The sequence below is a fragment of the Dermacentor andersoni genome, chromosome 4, assembly GCF_023375885.2.
Source record: "Dermacentor andersoni chromosome 4, qqDerAnde1_hic_scaffold, whole genome shotgun sequence".
Classification (NCBI taxonomy): domain Eukaryota; kingdom Metazoa; phylum Arthropoda; class Arachnida; order Ixodida; family Ixodidae; genus Dermacentor; species Dermacentor andersoni.
This window is the reverse complement of record NC_092817.1, coordinates 87,869,671-87,884,636: the sequence shown is the minus strand read 5'-3', so window position 1 is coordinate 87,884,636 and position 14,966 is coordinate 87,869,671. Positions and strand designations below refer to the sequence as shown.

General features: G+C 47.5%; 2 protein-coding genes across 2 annotated transcripts in view; one reads left to right on the top strand and one right to left on the bottom strand.

Moving 5' to 3' along the window:
- Positions 1-7,388: 7,388 nt before the first annotated feature.
- On the bottom strand, positions 7,389-12,671 carry LOC126536435 (uncharacterized). The gene is made up of 3 exons (XM_050183393.3): positions 12,230-12,671; positions 11,936-12,119; positions 7,389-8,020 (listed from the first exon to the last, which is right to left on the bottom strand). Exons 1-3 carry the CDS (start codon positions 12,420-12,422, stop codon positions 7,588-7,590), a joined length of 810 nt encoding a protein of 269 aa, XP_050039350.1. The 5' UTR covers positions 12,423-12,671; the 3' UTR covers positions 7,389-7,587.
- Positions 12,672-13,452: 781 nt separating this feature from the next.
- The window catches only part of LOC126536433 (testis-expressed protein 10 homolog), an 80,232-nt gene continuing 78,718 nt past the window's right edge, over positions 13,453-14,966 (top strand). Inside the window, exon 1 of the mRNA XM_050183392.3 lies at positions 13,453-13,731. Coding sequence (XP_050039349.1) covers positions 13,549-13,731 — 183 coding nt within the window. The 5' untranslated portion in view covers positions 13,453-13,548. The remainder of the gene's footprint in view (positions 13,732-14,966) is intronic.

Genomic DNA, 14,966 nt, shown 5'->3' with positions numbered 1-14,966 from the left:
TGTTCTTTAGCGATGTGCGCAATATCATGACCTCATCGCCCACCTCAAAACGACGGGCCCTGGCTGTCCGATCATAATAAACCTTGGCCCTCTGCTGGGCCTCTGCCATTGCTTCACCTGACAACTCCTGTGCCCTTCCTAAGCGTTCGAGGAGCTTAAGCACGTACTCTACCACGACTGGGTCGTCGCCCCTGCCTTCCCATGATTCTCGAAGCATGCGAAGCGGAGATCGCAGCGAGCGACCGTACACCAGCTCAGCTGGCGAAAACCCCGTAGCCGCATGCGGCGCGGTCCTTAATGCAAACATCACTCCAGGCAGACACAGCTCCCAGTCAGTTTGATGTTCAAAACACAATGCTCTCAACACGCGCTTCATGACGGAGTGGAGCTTCTCAACGGAATTCGACTGGGGGTGGTGCACTGAGCTGTGTAACAGCCTTACCCCGCACCTTTCGAGAAAGGCTGTCGTCAAAGCGCTAGTAAACACTGTACCCTGATCTGACTGGATTTCCGCAGGAAAACCAACTCGCGCAAATATGGACAGTAGTGCATTGACTATCTCAACTGAGCTGAGTTCTTTAAGCGGCACTGCTTCAGGGAACTTTGTCGCTGGGCAGATCACAGTCAAAATGTGTCGGTACCCCGTGGCTGTTACCGGCAGAGGTCCCACTGTATCAATAACGAGCCGTCTAAAAGGCTCCGTAATGATAGGTACCAACTTCAACGGCGCCCTCGATTTGTCCCCTGGCTTGCCCACCCGCTGACAGGTGTCGCATGTCTTCACAAAGTGGTCTGCGTCACGAAAACACCCTGGCCAATAGTACTCTTGCAAGAGACGGTCCTTAGTTTTCTTAACTCCTAGGTGTCCGGACCACGAACCCCCATGCGACAAGCGCAACAGATCCTGACGATAGCATTGAGGCACGATCAGCTGATCGAACTCCACTCCCCTGCGGTCTAGATACTTCCGGTACAGGACCCCACCTCTTTCCACAAAGCGAGCATTTTTCTTGGCGATACCTTCCTTGACAATGCAGCGTATGTTTTCTAGGCTGCCATCCTTCTTTTGCTCGGCTATCAAAGCCGACCGGCTGACTTTTAGCAACCTGTTAAGTCCGTCTGACGTAGGCGCGATGAGCAAATCTGGAGACAGCTCTTCTAACCTTCCCGTGTCGGGATTTTCCTCTCCAGTATCTGGTGCCTTTAACGCTACAGGCTCAATTTTATTCAGTTCGGGCGTGCTCTGAATACCAGCTTGCTGCGCCTCTGACCCTTTCTCATCGTTCAACAACGTCGGCCCCGCAACTACCGCCTTTGCAGCGAGCTCCCGAACCTTCGATCTGGTTAAGGCCTGAACGCTAGCCTCACCAAACAAAAGCCCCTTCTCGCGCAGGAGGTGATCGGACCTGTTCGAAAATAGGTACGGGTACTGGGGGGGCAGCATAGATGACACTGCGGCCTCCGTCTCAAGTGCTCCGAAAGGTCCTTCAATAAGCACTTTTGCTACCGGCAGACACACGCTATGAGCTTCCACTGCTTGCTTGATCCATGCGCACTCGCCTGTGAACATATCGGGTTCTACGTAAGAGGGGTGAACTACATCCATTGTAGCTGCGGAATCGCGAAGCACTCGGCACTCTTTCCCGTTCACGAGGAGGTCTCGCATGTAAGGCTCGAGAAGCTTCATGTTCTCGTCAGTGCTGCATAAAGACAAAAACACGACTTTTGTTTTTGTTTCTGGACACTGCGCCGAAAAGTGACCCGGCTTCTGGCACGTATAACAAACGCGCGCTTGCCTCGTCTCGAACCGCTTTCTGCGTTCGGCTTCGGTTGCCGCCGTCTCCGTACGTTCGGTCGGACTGCTTTCACTCGCATCCGAACTACGTGTGTCCCCCTTTGCTCTCATGGGTGTGAACTTCGGCCTCTCAAACTTGGAGCCAAATTCACCCTTTTGACCGTCCTTAGCTCCGCGAGCCCGACGCGTCACAAACTCCTCGGCTAACTCAGCGGCTCTAGCCACCGTACTAACGTCTGGCCTATCCAAGACCCAGTACCGCACGTTCTCAGGTAACCGACTATAAAACTGTTCTAGCCCGAAACACTGCAGAACTTTCTCGTGGTCACCAAACGCTTTCTCTTCTTTGAGCCACTCCTGCATGTTTGACATAAGCCTGTACGCAAACTCTGTATATGACTCACTTTTGCCTTTCTCATTTTCCCGAAACTTCCGACGGAACGCCTCCGCTGACAGCCGGTACTTTTTTAGCAGACTCGATTTCACTTTGTCGAAATCCTCTGCCTCCTCTCTCTCCAAGCGAGCGACTACGTCGGCCGCCTCGCCGGGTAGCAAAGTGAGCAAGCGCTGTGGCCACGTTTCCCGAGAGAACCCCTGCTTCTCGCACGTTCGCTCAAAGTTAACCAGGAACAAACCAATGTCCTCTCCAAGCTTAAACGGCCGCATCAGGTCAGTCATTTTGAACAATACTCGTTCTCCTGCACCGTGTGCCTGACTTCCATTACGAGCGCGTTCCATCTCTAACTCGAGACGCTTCATTTCCAAAGCGTGTTGACGGTCGCGCTCTTCTTTTTCTTTCTCTTTTTGTTCTTTAAGTTCACGCTCATCTTTCTCTTTCTGTTCTTTAAGTTCACGCTCCCTCTCCTCAATGGTCTCAAGGCATTCCGACAGCTCGTCATCCTCAGCTTCTAACTCAAGAATAGCCCTTAGCAGTTCTGGTTTTCTGAGTTTGTCTGAGACATCCAGACCCAACTCTCTTGCAAGCTCCAGCAATTTCGGTTTGCGCAACGACTTCAAATCCATGGCTGCTCTGAATGCTGCTTTCTCTACTGCCTACTATTGTCTTGCCGCAAACTAACCCGGCAGCAACGACAACCACAATTACCAGCTCTGTTTCTAACACTAACAAAAGCCTGGCAAAACTCAGAAGAAGAAAGTCCCGCACTCACCAAACCTCGCAGCCAAGACTTCAGCGCAGTCGTTCCGCTGCAGGCAACCAGTCATCACACAGGGCTCGTTGCGCTGCTCCCGGATGGTCGTTGTGCTGCTCAGCATACATTCAACCGCATCTCTTCGCTGCTGGCCTCCGTTGTCGCGATCTCACCGCTGGCAACCAGTTGTTGGGGTCTCGGTGCTGACGCCCGTTATTGCCAATGGGTCGCAAGCCCCAAGGGTAGCGTTGGCCTGGCGGCCTGGGGCACTGGAAGCATCCGAAGGTCCCGGCAAAGCATGAGAAGACTGGTAACAGAACAACTTGTTTATTCTAACATAGCAAAAGAGCGGCCGGTCAGGTCGACCGAAGTGGAGAGACGGGAGAGCACGTAACTCAACAGTACAAATCGGAGCCTCTCTTCTGGCGTCCGGGGGCAGCTGCTCTTATACTCTCGGCGTCGCGGGCCAGAAGGAAGGTCACGGGATGAGCCCACGCGACGGCGGAGCATGAGCCCACGACGGCGCGCACGGTCGAGCCGAGAGACATGGTGAGCCGAGTGTAGTGACGCATCGCCAACCCGCCGACGGACAGACCTCCTGGCACCTCACTTGGGGAGCTCCGCTCCCCGGCTGCCGCGCTTTGACAAGCGTGGGCACACACACACACACGCACATATGAAGACACGTGGCACTGAAACACGCCTGGACACGCTTGGCGGGGAGGCGTTGCGGCGGCGTCGAACGGGCCAAAATGTCTGCCGCTTTGAGCGAAGCCCCGGCGTCCGTTGCATCCGCGCCGGCATTACCGCGCGTTGTAGGCGAAACGTAACAACGTGAAGGAATCAGTTACCGACTTTTTGAAGCAGCAACCCAAGGAATCTTATGAGACGGGAATCACGCAGCTCGTTAGTCAGTGGGTCAAATGTCTAAATGCAATAATCAGGAAAGCCACGAAGCAGGCCCTGGGTATTCCCATAAATTCATCCACGACAAAATTACTTCAAATGGGAGTCCACAACACAGTAGCCGAGCTCGTAGAAGCCCACCTATCCAATCAAAGGGTACGCCTTAGCCAGACCAAGGCGGGCAGAAGCGTCCTCCACAAGCTAGGATGGCAAGAATCGCACTACGCCCGCCACGACCAATTACCCGAAAAGTTGAGTGAGAAGTTGGAATGCAAACCACTACCACGCAACATGAACCCCACAAGGCATGCCGGACGACGCGACGCCCGGGCAAGAGCCATCTCCAGGACCCTGGAGGAAGACGACACTGTTTTATATACAGACGCCTCTCTATCGAAACGCTCCACGAGGGCAACAGTCGTGGTCACCGGGCTAGAAAAGCTGGTCACCTGCGCATCAATCTACACTCCGTCTTCGGACGAAGCAGAAGCAGCGATAGCTCTCGCACTCCTCCAACCAAACGTCACCAAGATCGTCACGGACTCACAAGCTGCATACAAGAACTACAGATCTGGCTGGGTGTCCCTTGTGGCACTAAAAATCCTTAGTAAAGCTACGCCTCCTAAACAAGCAATCGAATTAGTTTGGGTCCCGGCTCACTCCTCAGTTGAGGGCAATGAATATGCTCATCAACAGGCCCGAGCGCTAAACTCCCGGGCCAACGAGGAGGAGGCAAGGGGATGGCAACCCATCACAAATTACAGAGATATAATCAACTATTACAGGGACGGCAGGAAGACCTTCCCGCACCCCCACCACTCCTTGACCAGAGCCGAACAAACAGTATACAGGCAAATCCAGGCAGGATCCTTTCCCCACCCCTGCCTCCAGAACAAAATATACCCAGAGAGATATAAGAACACATGTCCTCACTGCAATGCATTAGGCACCCTTCGGCACGTCATAGGAGAGTGCAATTTTTCCATAGACCACCCCCCACCTATACCCATAACTAACCCCCCTGCTATTCCCACCCTTTACGAGCGATGGGAGATCATGCTGTCCAGCCCCGCCCTGGAAGACCAGCTCCGACTGATCCACAGGGGCCAGGCGGCCCTGGAAGCATATGGAGCCCGCGAAGAGGGAGCCACCCCATCAGACGCTTAACGCGTTTCATTTCATAATGGACCAGTAAAGTTGTTTCTCTCTCTCTCTCTCTCTCTAAATGCTTATGGAGACTACTTTTAAACAAAGTACGCCGTTAGTCATATATTCGCATTAGCTGACTTTCATTTGACTCGCCCTCGTACATTTCGCAGAACTCCTTGTTTTTATATTTATTTCATTTATTCCATACTGATAGCCTGGGTGCCAGGCCTTAAGCAGGAGTGAGCATACATAATTTTTTTGGCAAAATAGTTGCAACATATAACATCACAAAGACATGGTGAAGAAAATAGAAAAATAACTGAACAAAGAAAAAAAGCAGAAATAAACATGGCATTATCTATAATGAAGTCCGTCATTATACAACCAACACAATAAGAAAAAAATCAGGTTTGGTGCCTGAGCCCATTTATAAATAGTTCGACTGTTTCACATTTTACAACATCAGCTGGTAGACAATTCCATTCACGGGTTGTTCTCTGAAAAATAAATTTTTGAACGCATCAGTGGAATTTATAAAATCTGCAACTTTCTTAGAGTGACAAAAGCGCATTGTACATTCTGACGATGGTTTTATATACGATGCCTTATCAATTCCAATTTTGTCATGAAAAACTAAACAAAATGATTTCAGCCTTTCCGCACTTCTTCTTCGTAGCCCTTGAAGTTCCGCTTTTTGTAAGACATGTGCTCTCTGTTGCGACTATAATTTCGGAGAAATTAGTGCATTCTAACAAAGGACAGTGTCATTGAGATTTTTCCCTGGTCTTTGTATATGTACAAAAATGTAAACAGAGTTCTTGAACGACAGATATAGAGAGATGCAAATGAGAGAAAAGCACGGAGGTTAATAAAGTTTCATTAAATTATTCGTCCTCAACTTGTTTATTTCATGGCATTTACATGTTTCATATCAGCGGCATGCACTGCTTTGCCGGTTTCAAACTGATATAGTTCTAAAGTTCGTGTGATATTTTCTTTACGTAATAACTAGACAGAAAGCATGGAAGCATTGATATCAGTTATTTCGGGAACAATTTTTGAGACATACGAGTATACTACTTTATGAAAAAATACATATTTTACTCCTCTAGCTGGACAGTGCGTAGCGTTCAACTATTCGTTTACCGCATCTTTCGCAATGGCAATGCAGTTATTATTAATGTATTTGATCCCTCGACAAATTCTATGAGGAGGAGGCCCGTGACGTATGCGTCACGCGATCTTCGAGGTCCGGTATGGGGGAACGCATGGAAGGAATTTCGCTTGCAGAGGCCAGACGGGACGAGTGGAGAGAGTGCCTCGCTATGCAGTAGAGCTCGCCTCCTGAAATCATGGGTTCGCGGCACTGAAAATATTTCTATCTCGGCTATTAATGAGCCGATATGAAAAAATTTTGCGGCAGAACGCTCCCTAAAGGACACGTAACAACTTTCGGCGTATAACCAAAATGCTATGAGGCCTGGTGAGGGACCCCTTAAACCGCATGCCGGGTGGCTGATAGAAGCAACCAGCGCCGACGACCAACGGTACTACAGTGTCTAGAATAGTATTCTAGGCACTGTAAGGGTACCTTGCGGCGTTTACCAGTGTTGCACTGAAGAATGCCGCAAGCGAGACTCTGGACTGAAGGTCTTTCCACCACACCACCCAACATGAAAATAAAGTTTTTTTTCTCTCTCTCTCTCTCTCCTCAAACTCGAAGTGGCCAGCTGGCAAGTGCTGGAAATCGTGCATTTCAACTTAGGAAGTGCGTTTCGACTCCATTTGAGCGTCAAAAAGTGCATATACAAGCGCAGTTGCTGGGACATTCGCGTTGTCGGTGTGATGTACTCACTCGGCAGCCGATCGGCACGCTAGTTTTTGCTGGTGTCGTCGGCACGAAAGCCTGTCACACTACGATGACTCAAGTCATCACTCACGTCGTCGGTCGCGTCTTCGTCATTCTAGTGTGACTATATAGGTCTTCCACTGACAAAGTCTGCCAACCAGTCGGCCCAATGTTGGCGTTCGCGTCTCGTCGACTTCTTATCGACATCGGTGTCGTGTCGGCCTATGTTGTGACGTACCCCACATTAATCGAATATCGATGTGAACAGCTGAAATTTTTATCAAAACACTGCGCAAGTACCTCGTCGGTTATGCTGCAGGCTGCCCGCGCTATTGCATCGCGCGCGTCCGTCTGCTGCACGAACCACCAACGCCATACAAAACGTTCCCGGCGCTCGCCGCTAGGATACACTGCATGCGCATTCGGACCATGTAAAAGGCGGATTTAACTTCCATGTGTACTGACACCAAGTCTATGATCATTAATAATTCCTAGCAGCAGCGGCCAGTGCCACTTCTGCAAAAACCTCTGCTGCAAGCTACTTTTCAAACAAGCTTTATTTAAATTACAAAAGTGAAGTTTATTTAAAATGACAATAGCACACGTCCATTGTCAAGCTTTGCATGCCATTTTCTCTGCACACATAACACTGGATGTGCATGACAGCAATGCAATGTGCACCGAACGATTGGAGCATATTCCCTGGCTACCTCTGTAACCATTCAGCAAACATACAGCTACTGTTGTTTAAACATCTGAACAATCTGCAACACCTTCACACGCATTTCCAGTTTATTTTCTGGCTTTACAGCCCTCATGTGACTCACTAAAGACATGGCAAAGTGCTCATCCTCATCTGGTGGCTTGTGTTTTTCGAGGAGGTTAGACACTTCATCAAGCTGTTGCTGCAGATCTTCATCCTTTTTCTTCCTTTTCCGCTGCCTTTGCTGAGGTGCTGGTTCAATATTCACAGGCTCTACAGTAGCGATCTCCTGGTCTGACAGGTCAGATACCATTGCTTGAGAATCCGTAGATGGGGAGGCAGCCGGCGGAGCATCGTGGTTGCTTTCCACGGAGAGCAGCGAGACACAGTCAACGTCCCCATATGGTGCGATTCCCAGCAATATTTCCTCAGAAGGTTCTTCTGACACACTAACGCTGTTGGATAACCTGTAAATATATACACACATGAGCAGCAGTCAATTTCAAAATGGTTTATAGCATGGGTAAAGGGATTACACTATTACATAAAATACAGCAAAGAAATTATTGCACTGTTCGAGAGACAGCAAATGAAGAGAGGAAAGGTGGGGAGGCTAACCAGATGACATGCACAGTTTGTGACCATACTGTAAGGCATGGGGATATAGGGATGAAAAGAGAAAAAAGAAGTGTGAGAGCTAAGAGTTCAGCTGTTGCTACCGCCCAAAAAGTCCCATGGTAAGTTTTTACTGAACTTCTTTTGACAGGAATTGCACCTTCACTCTTCTGTCCATGTATGTAGCAACCTGTGTGACCACAGGTGCTGACAAGAGCGTAATTCACAGGAATATGGAGACTTGAAGTGATCAAACAAGGGATGTCTCAGGCTGGAGCCAGTATTTCAACTAGGAGAGTTGTCTTCATCAGGCTATGATGAAGATAAGCACCATAGTTGAAATGATGACTCCAGCTCGAGACATCCCTTGTTCGGCTACTGCTGGTTGATCACCCCAAGAGCAGAGTGACACTTGAAAATTACAATGTTTCTTGTGGCGCAACGCTCAGTGTCCTTTTGAGGCTGAGTGTGCTCGCAGCAAGGTGTGCCGAGTGCCCTGTGGAGGCTAGTGTGTATGCACCAATGTGCCAGATCATGCAAGACAACAGTTAATGTGAATGCAAACATACAATGGTGAGTGCCCTTTTCAGTACTGCAGGGACACCACAATGTGACATACAGTGGTCATTCTGCATGTTCAAGGAAAGTCTACTGAATCGTAATACCAGTGCTGACAAATATGTGTGTTTGCAGACTACCACATGGCAAACTGATCTGTAGTGCAACAGTATTAAATTAGGACCTTAAAACTGGGTCTGTCTTTTTCATTACACTAACAAAAATAGCATTTGCCATTGTTAATGTGTTGTCACACGACCTCTTCATCCTAATCCTCACCCTAATAAAACTTTAATCCCCACCACCGCAACTATGGTTCAGACTCATCCTGCAGCGGCAATATGCAGCTGAGAGCTGAACGTACTAACCACTGCGCTATCATGAAGCTTTGGCACTTGGGTAATTTGTGAGAGGTTTTGTGCATCACACAGTGTGAGTATGGCAGTGCTGTCTGTGCGTGCAGTTTGGAGGCCATGACAAGCGATACTGTAGCAGACGATAATGACATTGTGGCACTGCAAAAAAGTTGCTCTTCAGGAAATGGTGATGCTCAATTTAAAGGACTCCTTCTGGCAGAGTAAGTAAGCACAGTACCAGGGAAATCCCTGAAGTCTGCTGACATTTTTTACTTGACCAGCACCATTTACAAGAATAATCTTGTATATATGAAGTTGGATGAGAAGAGAGCCGTATCTATGTTTTGCACGATAGCAGTTGGCCACCCAATGGGGACTCACAAAGAAAGCCATGGACGAAAAAGAGAGCATGTAACAAGCATGCACTACGGGCATATGCTAGACTTGAGAGCGGCCTAGTGGTATTCCATATCTAATAAATTGCGAACTTATAGGAGAAAACAGCGATGACATGACAGACATGGCGAAGTGCTTGTCCGTGACTGTCCTGTCATCACTGTTTTGAGCTTCAATACTTTAGTTATGGCATGTGCTGTAGATGTTGAAAAATGCATGTTCCTCCTTATTGGATCGGGAGGACAGTATCACAGTACAGGGGCTGAAAATGAGAAAGAAAGAAGAGCCAGTGTCTTTGGCAGTATTCATGATTCTGTCCTGTACCAAGGAAGTGACAGGACACGAAGGAGTGGGGTCAAGAATGTAACCCTAAATCGATGCAAAGTACTGTGTCCTCTTAAATTGTAGCTTTGTAAATAATTGTATTTAATTCCAAATACTCCTAAGTTCTAGAGCCCCTAGGAGCATGAAATAGACATCCCGCGATATCTTTGAAGAACCAAGTGGCGCATTCAAAAAGACAACCACAGGAAAAAGCGACGGAGGCGGAAAGAGCGCATTCAAAAAAGAACCACAGGCAAAGGCCACGGAGATGGAAAGAGCACAATTACGCTCTTTCCGTCTCCGTCACTTTTTCCTGTGGTTGTCTTTTTTGAATGCGCAACTTGGTTTTTCAAAGCAATGCACCAACTAGCCCAGCATGAAGTTCTTCTAAACTACCATGATATCTATTTCGACAAAATTCTGGACCAACAGGTTAGCAGTCCCTGATGAAGACTATAAACTAACAGACTATTTTCGTTACACATCACAGATGCAAACTGACTGCACAATCACAATGCTGACTGCCCAACTGAGTATGTTTTCCTTGCTGCAGAACTGAAAGTGTGCTAGCAACTGCCCATGTTGTGCACATATGTGACTGTGTCTTGTAGCTTATCAATTCTTAACTATTACTCTCGTCTTCTCCAGCCATTTATGCTTGTGCTAGTTTTACTTCATATTCAAATTGTTGTAAACAAAGATTCCTGGTGCAGCTGTTTGCATTCTTATGCAAGACTGATTTAACAACCTCACCTGTACAGTCACAAGCTTTATGATAGCGAAAATGGGAGTGCATGCAACTCAATGCAGGCGGAGCACACTGGCAAGTGGCCCAGGCACTCTCGTAGACTGTAGGTTCAGTAGACGAACGCTCTAATCACATTCAAGTGTTATCTGTTATCATCACTGCTCCATGACAACTTGAAATGATGGAATATGTAATCTCATGCGCTTGTGCGTTGGCTTACAGTCTGCCTTCAGATTAATAGCAGAGGGCGTGCCAATGCAATCAGGGAGTGCATCTACCAAACCTACAAACTAGGGGTTGCACTAGTCGTTCACCAGAGTGCTCAGCTTGTATCAAGCTTCTGTTCTGTGGAGCAGATATGTGACGATATTGGCAGTGCCTTGCTCTTCAAGGCACAAGCTGGGGTGTTGCGGACATTGGTCTACCGTCGCCACTTTGACATCTCTTGACATCCTTGCAGCATTGTGCAGGGTGTGTTGCATTGAAGAGAAGAACACCAACCACCTAGTTTTGCAAGGTACAGGTCTCTCTCCTCAGCATAAAGGAGTGCCTCTATGCAGTAGTGCCTGCACGAAGGTGCTACCTTCGTGCAGGCACTGGGGTTCGGCAACGCGGCCAGCAAGACCAATGGCGTAGTGTTGATAACCGAAGACAGGCTATGTAAATGGCTGATGAAAATGCGGTGATAACAGTTATGTGTGCAGCTGTGGAATGTTATGTGACTGTGTGCGCATGCGGAACGCCATGTGTATGTTGGTACCTCGTAGTGCTGTACGTTTCCCTGCATGCCAGCATTCTTCTTTTTTTTAAAGACCAGGGTTTGTTCGCTATGTGTATGTGCTTACCTCTGTATTCAGAAATGCATCTTAGCTTGAAGCCCACGCTTGGCTTGATCTAAATGATGCCTGACGTGAACATGCCCAAAATATGCACTGCATTTCCTTTGGTGAGTTCATGACAGGCATAATTTAAATGAAGTCAAGTACAGACTTCAAGTTAAGATGCATTTCTGAATATGGGGGTTAGTCTGCAATGATTTCACAGGGACTGAGCCTAACTTAGTTTTTTGCTTACATGCATATATTGCATCGGCTAGGACGCAGTACAGCTGTCCAGTCGTTTCAAAGGGTAGAGTGAGGTAGCTGGATTTTCAAAGAATAAAGCTTGTGACTGCACGTCGGAAGATATGGCAGCAAGGTGGTCGTAACTACTGATTCTGCTTTCCTTTAGCGTCTTGCTAAGCCAAATGCTGCAACACGTGCACTACTGGTCTATTAGGTTGCAAGCAGGATAAGGTAGACACTTTAACGAGATAGACACTTTAACGGCCTGCCTACAGTAACATGTGAGGGCAAGTGACTGCGATAACAAGCTGAGGTACCCACGGTATTCCCTCCATGGAATTCTTCAAGAAGAGGAGCTGCTCGTAGTATGGCCATGTCACATCATCAACGGTGGCATCAGCTGCCTCTTCAGCCTTGGTGCCGTTCTTCTGCGCCGACATTTGTGCGATCATCAGACGCCTGAACTTGTCGCGTAGCGATTTCCATCGCTTTTGCACCATCACTTCTGCGTAGATCAAAGATTCAAGTTGAAGGCGTGACCCGTCTGTGGCAGCCCGCCAAGATGACAGAACGCATGTAGCAGCGTTGTGTACGCAAAGACAGCAACTGGCTCACCTGCATCGCAAACGTCAGGAAGCACGGCGGCCGCAACCTCGGCCCACAGCAGCCGTTTCTTGAAGCGGTTTTTGTGGTCCTTGTGACGAGAGTGCCAGAGAGCTGGTCGAGCTTCGACGCAATAGATCAAAGCCTCGATGTCGAGTGTGCCGTAGTGTATGTTATTTATGTTTACCGCGGCTGCTGCTGACATTTGCGGGATTCACGAGCTAGCTGCGACCGCTACACCAACAGACAACCTCGCCAACTATGCAAAAACTAGTCGCATCACCGCAACCACCACGACATCACAGTAACAACATACCACGAAAGTTTCACAAGATTACAAAGACAAAACACCGCCAGAACTACCGGAACTAACTGCCGGATTATCCTTCCTCTGATTGGCTTTTGCCGGAAAACATCCGGTCATAGAACGCATGATCCGGTGTTGATTGGCTTCGGCCAGCATCGGCCAACGTTTAGGCTATGGTTTAGGTGCGGCTTGTTACGGTTATACTGTGCGCAGTGCTGCTGTGCTGGTACGGGTTGTGGCTAGTATGGATCATTAGCCCAAAAAGAAAGAAAAGATGTGTTGAGGCTCACTGACTGAAATGGTTAAGTAGTCACAAAAAGTTTGGCACAGCATCCTCAAGAGAAGTTCGGGAAAGCTCAGTGACAAGTCCACAATGTTCGAGTCAGTGCTACCAGCTAAAGCATAGGTTAAACGCGCAAATACATCTGCAAATCGCATGTGTTAGCACAAAGAGTTCTACAGAAGGTTGCAGAGTGCTTTTACCGCTTTAGCGCAGTCGTATCATAAGAAGTCGGTGCTTCTTGTATTGTCTTTTGTTTTATATTTTGTGAACACTGACGGTCGTCTATGTTCTCATTAATAGGCTGATGAACAACCTTTCTGATTCCCATTACAAATAAAGCACATTATTGGCGCTTGCCGTGGTGAACCCGCCCAACACACCTAAAGTTTACAGCAAGTTTACAGAGTGCTGCCGTTTCTTGTGAAGAAGCGGCGGTGTTGCTGTTTCTACTACACTGAACCACCGTGATTTGAACCATATTCGCTCTTTTAAGTAAGCGCGTGCGTTTGCTATGTCCAGTTAACGTTCGAAACTTGGGATTTAAGTTCAACAATTGAAAGGAAGAAAAGTTCTGCTTTCCGGAAACGCAAAGAAAAAGTTTTCGTAGCGCTGCAGACGCTGCTTCTGTGCGTCTAGCTCATCTAGCCACCTTGGCATCAACAAGCAAGATCGGCGCTCACATGTGCGACAGTTCTTGGTTTATTCTCTGTGCGCGAGTTGCTAGGTGCTCACTGTTATAAAATGGGCAAGACCAAAAAGAACCAGAAGGATTTTCAAAAGGTGAAACTGAAGGTCGGGCGAAAACTACCGAAAGGCCTAAATGTGACGGACACCAGTTTCAAGACCAAGAAAATAGTCCTGCACGACCGCCTGCCAAAGCCGGCCACCGGCGAGCCCACAACAACACGAAAGCTGAGCGTTCAGGTACGTAATAAAACCGTCATGATTTATCCGCACAGCACATTTCTGCAGCAGTTCAATTATGCGACATTCTGATGATTAATATGAACATCAATGTTCATACATTTTTAATTTGCCTATATGTGATTTGCTTAGGCGCAGTTTTGGTTGAGAACTACTGTTGCAGCATGAATCAGTAAGTAAGAGGGTGCCACGTACCACTCACATAATTTCAGATGGCTACGAATATTTAACATCAATAGCACCTTAATGACCGTGTAGTGCCTGTACCGCGTTCAAAACACGTGAACGGTACAAGACGGGAAAATACTAGGTATAGTGTATCAGGTACCAAATAATGTTTATTGTGCGGCTGTTTTCGTATTTGCGTATCATAAGTCGGATACTCGTGATAAACGATCAAGTGTCAAGTGGTTTCTAAAACCTCAGCTACTGAAATCTAATTGGAAGCTACCGCCACAGCACCATCCGTGCCGTTTCCTTGCGGACTATGCGGCATTGCGGTCTGAGTTTGTTTGTTTGCTTGTTTTTTCAACTTTCTCAGTTTTCTGCTTCCATAAAAGTAAAAGGCCAGGAACAAACGGCGCTCACCGCACCTGACTAGGTTCCTGACATCATGCATGTTCCATACATAAAAAGAAAAGCAACAAACAGCTCATATGCGTATTATTCGTGAGAACTCATAATTAATTTAGTATAGAAACATTCAAGTGCTGATGCTTAGTGCTTGCTTAAGGCACAAAAAAATGTTATCAGGCGTTAATAATTCATAACAAATACAAAAATCAATCAACACATATGTGCACCCCACAGACATATAAAAGTTACCAATACCTACATCACTTTGTATGAAGGAAAGTTTACAGTAAATTTTCTAGTCATGCTGCCCGTTTGCACAGTGAAATACCATAACGGTATGTTCAAATCCTGCGACTGCTGTGAACTGATAGTAGCTTAACTGGCAGTATGCTGATGCATGAAGGTATGTGACCATACAAGCATGCCTTTAAAGAATCAGTGCTGCTTTTCTCTTGTTGCAGACTGGGTTTTGTGGTTCAATTGGCATGTAGCCATTCAGCCACAGATGATCATAAGGACATGTCTATTGAGTGCTAGCAAGGAAGTGCCTTATGGGCACCTTGCATTGGATCTTTGCGTACTGACAGCAGCACTAGTGCATGGTGCCTCTCAACTGGAGGAAGCATTCTTGATAAGACACTGTGTATTCGTGATTCCAC